The following is a 7,557-nucleotide window of genomic DNA, read 5'->3' as shown; positions in this document are numbered from 1 at the left end:
GAAAGGGGTAGTGTTTGTTGAGACACTGCAGCGTCCAATGAGAGGGCTGTTGCCAGTAGCAACCACGTCCATCAGCCATTTCTGTCCAATGAACAGCGGGACGAGGCGGGGTGCAGGTGCGCGCCGCTGAGTCCACTTGGCAGAGTGCCTGGGAGACGCCTGTGGCAAAACAGTAACTGTCAAATGCAAGGTTCCTTTAATAAGAGCGATCAGTCCGGCTCCGAGAGTCATGGCGACCACAGCGTCTAATCATTACAATATCCTTACCTCCAGCGCATCCATTGTGCACTCGGAGCCCGGGAGCATGCAGCAAGCATCGGCGTACAGGGACGCGCAGACCCTGTTGCAGAGTGACTACTCATTGCAGAGCAACAGTCACCCGCTCAGCCACGCGCACCAGTGGATAACGGCACTGTCGCACGGAGAGGGAGCTCCGTGGTCAACCAGTCCTCTCGGCGACCAGGACATCAAACCCGCGGTGCAGGGCACCAGAGACGAGATGCACAGRTCCAARAACCTGCAGCACCAGCACCAGCCGCGACCGSCCCACCTGGTGCACCAGTCYCATGGGAACCACCACGACGCCCGAGCGTGGAGAACTACCGCAGCCCACATACCCAGCATGGCAACATCCAATGGCCAGAGCCTTATTTATTCACAGCCCGGATTCGGCGTCAACGGCCTGATTCCAGGCAGCGGACAGGGGATGCATCACCACAACCTAAGAGACGCACACGAAGACCACCACAGCCCGCATCTCAGCGACCACGGCCACCAGGCGTCCCAGCACCAGCAACAGAGTCACCACGACCATTCGGACGAGGATACACCGACCTCGGACGACTTGGAGCAGTTCGCCAAGCAGTTTAAGCAGCGGAGGATCAAGCTGGGCTTCACTCAGGCTGACGTCGGACTCGCCTTGGGAACGCTGTATGGAAATGTGTTTTCCCAAACCACTATTTGCAGGTTCGAGGCCCTGCAGCTCAGCTTCAAAAACATGTGTAAGCTCAAGCCTTTGTTGAACAAGTGGTTGGAAGAAGCGGATTCCACCTCGGGCAGCCCAACCAGCTTGGACAAAATCGCTGCACAAGGGAGGAAAAGGAAAAAACGGACCTCTATCGAGGTAAGCGTAAAAGGGGCTTTGGAGACCCATTTCTTGAAGTGTCCTAAACCCGCAGCGGCGGAAATTACTTCCCTGGCGGACGGTCTACAGCTGGAGAAAGAGGTGGTGAGGGTTTGGTTTTGTAACAGGAGACAGAAAGAGAAACGGATGACTCCTCCCGGTGGACCGCTTCCTGGAACGGAGGATGTGTATGGGGACACACCGCCACATCATGGAGTCCAAACACCGGTTCAATGAACAATAACGGACCACTATTAGACTTTTCCTGATTTGATTTATCCTGAAAACGATATATATTTCACTGGACTATGAGCGATAGTGGGTGTTTTATGTATAATAATAGCCTAGCCTATGGCATGAGTAGGCTACTTACACAATATCTGCATTGAATACCATTCAAACCCCAAATATCATTAGCAATGGAGTGGAAATTGTTTTCTTCAAGAGCTAAGAGAACACATGTTCGAGGATATGCCTTGCAATGTGACTCGACGCAGTTTCAAGGTGTAGCCCTATTGTGAAAAATATTTGGCGTAAAGGGAATTATCGTTTAAAACTAGGCTCGAGATTCTTAGCTAAAATGGTTTACGTTCTCGACTTTTCTAGTGTATTCAACACATGGCGCTGCGTAATCGTCATTGTTTTGTTCTGGACATGTGGGTCCGACAAGAAAAGTCATCAGAGCTGCATTCGACAAATATAGCCTAAACGCCATTTCTCTGTCCCAGACATGCAGCTGGGGTTGAGCATCGGCTGAGCAATGTGTGAGGGTTGATAATCTGTCACTCATATTTTTCCAGTTAGTTTTGACATTCAACATTGCTTTGAGGCGTTTAGGCAAATTATTATGGGCGAAAGCTTTATTATTTTGCCTGTTACTTGTTATATCCCTATTATTATTATTGTCAAGAGCAGTTCGAAGGACCTCCTTGAATAATTGATACCACATAAATCGTATGGTTTTGATATTCCGTTTGAACGCACACAAGAACACATCATCCTCCTCGTTCTCTCAATGATATCAGCACGTGCGGTTCTAAACACAAAAGGCTGCCAACACTGAGCTCCGCTCCACGCCACGCGGCCAGCAGCTAGCAGTCAGGTCACGGAAGGGCTACGTGGCGATGGAAACCTGGCACTTTTCTAGAGCAAGATATATCCCCAAGTTTCACAGAACATTGTGATCAATTTTGTAAATATTGTATAACTAAACAGTCATGGCTTAGTTCCTTCTCACTGAGGCACTTTTTTTCTTTCGGTGTTTTCAAAACAAAAACAGGTTTTAGCTGTTTATTTTTTTATTCCAAATGGTTTTGACACAATTTTAGGTTTCAATAGCCTACCTTGTATTTTTATTTAAAGTTATTTGTAGCTGAAATTATGCTTGTTGTTTGCAGTGTAATGTGTTTGAGACGCATTTTATGTTAAATTCAGAGGCATTTCATTGATGTGAATTCAATTGGATTGGCAGAATTGACTTCACATGTTGTCCTGTCATTGGCTTTCAATAATGTCCACCTGACATATTTTTGAATCAAATATATGCTTTAAGTAATTATGTTCTAATTGATTGGCAACTAAATAATGAATCAGCCCACAGATTGGCAAAGGAAGGCGATATGCTCGCTGAAATATATTTTATTTAAAAGATGTATTATTCCTTTACAAAAGGAAATAGATATTTAAGTAGCCTACATTTTATATCAACTTTTAAAAACAACGTAGGCCTTTTGTCAAAAACAAGTCACCTGGCACCACATAATAATGATAATAATAATAAGAATAATATATTATTATTTTATTATTTATCATAGGTGAGGATTTTATTTTATCCTTACCATCTTTCTTTTGTTTTGGTATCATTACGAAATGGGAATAATTATCAAATACTTTAATTTTATTATTTTGTTGTTGAGATTGTAATTTATTCTATAACGACTTTCTATAGATGACACAAAGTACAATAGATATATAAATGCCATCGAAAAGGCTTATGGAATATAGGCTAGTCATAAGGGGGGAGAGATAGTATTTTTTATTTCAGCGGGATTGCCATAGCCTATACCGTCAATGCTACGTGTATATACATGTTTTCTGATAACCATATGGCTTGTTCTCCGTAGCTTTGTTTCATTTTATGCAAATTGTATCCAGGGACTTGTGTTCTTCTCATTTGGAAGCAGCTTGCCTAATCTTACTTTTTTTTTTTAAGAAAAAAGGTCATGGCATTGATCATATTTCTTCTGTAGCTTGAATTAATCGACCAATCTTACAATTCTCTGAAAATCAAACTGTGCGATGTACAAATTCGATGTTTTGTTTTTGTTTTGTTTTTTTTCCCCGCGTTTGTCACGTTCACTTTTAATTGATCTGGATAAATCTGGGGGTTAAACACGCAGAGATGGTGATAGAAATATGTTTAGGTAATATTTCATCACTTGATATGACATGAACAAAGACTTGCACATTTTTAAATAATGGGGTTGATATTAAAAAGCTTTTTTCAATGTCGAGATCTAATGTATATTTATTTAAAGCTAACATGGAACATGGTCTTTCTGGCTATTTCCCACCATCTTTTTTTATTGTATTCTCATCAAAGGTTTTTTCGTAGTCATAACGTCATGATGACGAATTTGTTTCCTTTTGGGGTTTGCAAGAAGAGAGGCATGGAGTTGGTTAATACCATGTTGAAATTGAGAACAATAAGATTTGAATGTTTATCAGTTCATGGCCATGGCGCATTGTATTATGCCAACCAAATGCTAAGACCTAATTAATGCAAGTTACAGTTTCACGACAGCTATGACATTTCTGTGCATTCGTTCATATTTACTGACTAGACAAACATATTTAATATGAGCAAATAGGTGGTGAGCCTTGGCTATAGGGAAAATATAGACTATAGTCCTATTTCGTTTCTGCACCCTCAACAGCCTGTAGTCTTTTGTAGGCTAAATGTAGGCCTATGTCGAGTGTCCATTCCACAGGTCAAATGGACCACAACACCATTGAGCTCTGTGGACGTATAGGTTAGGGTCAATGAATCCATTTGAACATGGGTTCAAAATAATACAACTGCCCTCTATCGATCACAAGTCCTATTATGGCGTCTCAGTGGGCAGCGTTATTGGCAGCCCATTGAGGACTCCTCCATTTTTAAGTTGTCCATTTTCTTCTACTACTTTTATGACTTGGCAAACAAACTGAAAGGGTGCATACTGCCACCTGTGGTGTGTTGTTTGAACAGGTATGAAGCCAAGGTTGGTGATTTACTGCCAATGTTTGCGCATGACTATAATTCATTGGTTTATCCCTCCTGATCACCCGGGTGGAATCATGTTGACTACTTCAAAATGGTGAAAGTCCTCAATGGCGCTGCACATGCTAAAACAAGCTTTTATTCCACAACACTGATGATGGATCAGCTCGTATAGGGATAAAACCACCCATGGGTGCAAATATTGACATGGCTTATTTTAAATGCGTAGGCCTACCATATAATAATGGACTTAATCAAGATTTGGCAAATGATTCTACACATGTTGTTAGATATCACGAAATATATTGAGGCATAAAGTACAGACAGTAGCCTAGAATTAACAAAACATAATCAAGGTTTGAGAGTCCTCTATCCAACTCTGTGGTCACAACCCAGATCAGGGCATGGCTTCTCAGAGCCTTCGTAGCGTTAAGATCATCTTTAGAATAATCGTATGAAGTATAGTAGCCGAGCTGTTTCCCAAAACCATCTTTACTAAAGTTGCACAAAATAACACTCGTTATATATTGACGGCCTCAGACCACTCGTAGAACGTCTAGGTGCGTCGTTAGATGCTTTTTTTTTTGCCGTTCCGCGTCACAGAAGATACACAGAAGATCTCTGCTAAACACATAATCAAGAGGTTCATCCGTCTCAATGTGACTGCGGATACGTTCAGAACGTAGGCGACTACAAATAGGCTAGCCTATGAAGCTCATGTCTTTGCACTTGTTAAAAACAAATGAATAATACAACGATGCATGCTTCAAATGAAAGGCTACATTTTAGGCTACGTAGGCCTATATATTTAAATGACATTGAAATCAATTTGATGTTCATTCAATTAAATTATATTCGCCTCAATATATTTCATGATATCGAACAACATCTGCTGGATGATGTGCCAAATATTGATTTTGTGCATTATAAGTCGCTTCAATATTTGCAGCCAAAGATGGTCATATCTATAGGAGCTGATCCATCGTCAGTATTGTAGAATAATTATAGTGCTAAGGTAATATTTGAAAGCTGCCCACTGGGCACAGTCGTCAATTCAACGTCTATTCCACCTTGGTTCAACGTAATGTCATTGAAATGATGTGGAAACAACGTTTATTCAACTAGTATYCCCAGTGGGCCGCTGCTTCTCTTTCGCCACAAATGGTTCTTTCTCTATGTGCTTGTTTTGGAAAAAGTAAATAACGTTGCATCTGGTATGATCGTAATGCTTACGTTACATCACATGTTTTTCTTGACCGGATGAAACATTTTGGTGGATAATATAATCCAATAATTCAAAGCAAAATGCCATATTACATTGCATATTTTAGAAACTTTGAAAACACGTAGATGTCCCTTATTTTTTCAATTTTGTTTACATGCGATCATATGATGATAATCTGAACCAATCACACGTATCAGCCTTTCTACCCACACAAACACTCGATGCTTCACAAGTTCAATAACGTTTTGATGTGAAAGGGTGGAAGGTATATTATCGATAGTTTGAAAGTGTTAATGTAACCGGCTCTAATGTAACTTCAATAGTATTGATATTATTAGGTAGGCCTAGGCTACTAACTGTAATGAAAAGCTAAAGCAAATATCTGCGTTCAACAGTAAAGATGGTTAATTTAAGGCGAATAAGCATAGCTTTCCTTTTAAGCAAGGCCTTACGAAATGCGCTCAGTCATTATCCCTGTACCGCGATTCTGTATAGCCTAATACCTTTATGGTTACATGACTCCTTAGTGCCAATCCACCATTAACACCTGATTGATACATTTGGATGGACTTGGCTGCAGGCCGCCTCAAAGAGCCTACGAAAGAAGAAATGCAAGTATGAGAACTGCAGAGCTAGGTCTACATGCCTTCTTCCATAGGGGCCTTCTTTTGGGAATTTTGTGGAAATTGAATATCCTAGCCTACGTGTCAAATTTGTACTATTATTGTAGTGTCCTTTTTTGTATTATTATTATTATTTGTTTACATAGCCGTGGTTTGTTTACTGAGCCTTTACTGAGCATATTTGCATATACCAGTAACATGTTTTATTTGAATAAGACCAAATATTCAAAAGGAAAGTGTGCAGGAGCCCACAATACCATTTAAATGTTTTGCATGAAATGCACCGGCCTCTGATCTATCTCGACCCTCACAGAAGCAACGCCTAACTATATTTATTTATAACAAAAAAAAACGATGGTCTTGTGCACTTCATTCTTTCACTTGCAGATGCAATTAATACTGCGACATGTTAATTACACCTTCCTCTTTATTTAGGTTGCTTGAAATTTCCCATTAGGCTCGCGCACTGCACGGTTCTTGCATGGTGCTTATCCGCTGCACACAGCTCAAGTTGCGCTGCGTCAATCCTCTGGTGCCATCTAGCGAGTCCTTTGCGGAATAATAGCCTAAAAGGCGGGGCAGTTTAGTGTATCCTAGGCCTACACATGGAACACATTCTTTCTTAGAACCTTTTAAATTGATAGGGACATGGGTTTACATATTGCCTACTGCTCATTTCATTCTTAAAGCATGCTTTCATAATGTTCAATATTTGGTACATTAACAAACTCAACAATTTAAGGCACCTTCTCATCAGGCAACATAGCTGGTCTTTCGTAGTGGGATCCTGTTCGGTAGGCCACTTAACATTCATTATGTAGCCTAGGCCTATTTATAATGTATTATAGGCCTCATAATAATGATCAAATTAAGCAATCTTAGGGCTCTATTTAATCAAATCTGCTTTAGCTGACATCTGTGTAGAGGTTGTTTTGACGGTGTTGGAGGTGGAACTGCATTAGAGCTGTCAAATCCACAAGAAGCTCCTGGCAATATACCTAAAGCAGACATTGCCATTGGCTGCACTGAGTCACTTTAAGAGAAACCCCAAATCCCATGCAGCCTTGTTTACAAGTTCAAACACTGGAATGAGAGATGGGTAATATACATTGATTAGGCTGATAGAAATGATGATTATTTTGTTTAATGATTTTAAATTTGAGCGTCATTATTTATATATAGCCAATACACTTTCCGGTTCTGAACTTGTAATGCGAGTGGGACAGGTGTGGCTTCATGACAATGATCAAGAGCAACTGCTCACCAAATTGACAGCTCCAACGCAGTTGCATCTCAGACACCTCCAAAATATCAGCTATGTGGG

The 7,557-nt window shown here is 40.9% G+C and overlaps 1 protein-coding gene across 1 annotated transcript; it reads left to right on the top strand.

Annotated features, from left to right (window-relative positions):
• Positions 1-203: 203 nt before the first annotated feature.
• Positions 204-3,630, top strand: LOC111965303 (POU domain, class 3, transcription factor 2). Its single transcript, XM_023989390.2, has one exon. It carries the CDS (start codon positions 230-232, stop codon positions 1,358-1,360), a length of 1,131 nt encoding a protein of 376 aa, XP_023845158.1. The 5' UTR covers positions 204-229; the 3' UTR covers positions 1,361-3,630.
• Positions 3,631-7,557: the final 3,927 nt, after the last annotated feature.

Source organism: Salvelinus sp. IW2-2015, linkage group LG6.1 (assembly GCF_002910315.2).
Source record: "Salvelinus sp. IW2-2015 linkage group LG6.1, ASM291031v2, whole genome shotgun sequence".
Classification (NCBI taxonomy): Eukaryota; Metazoa; Chordata; class Actinopteri; order Salmoniformes; family Salmonidae; genus Salvelinus; species Salvelinus sp. IW2-2015.
The sequence above is the reverse complement of the archived record's forward strand: the minus strand, read 5'-3'. Positions and strand labels throughout refer to the sequence as shown.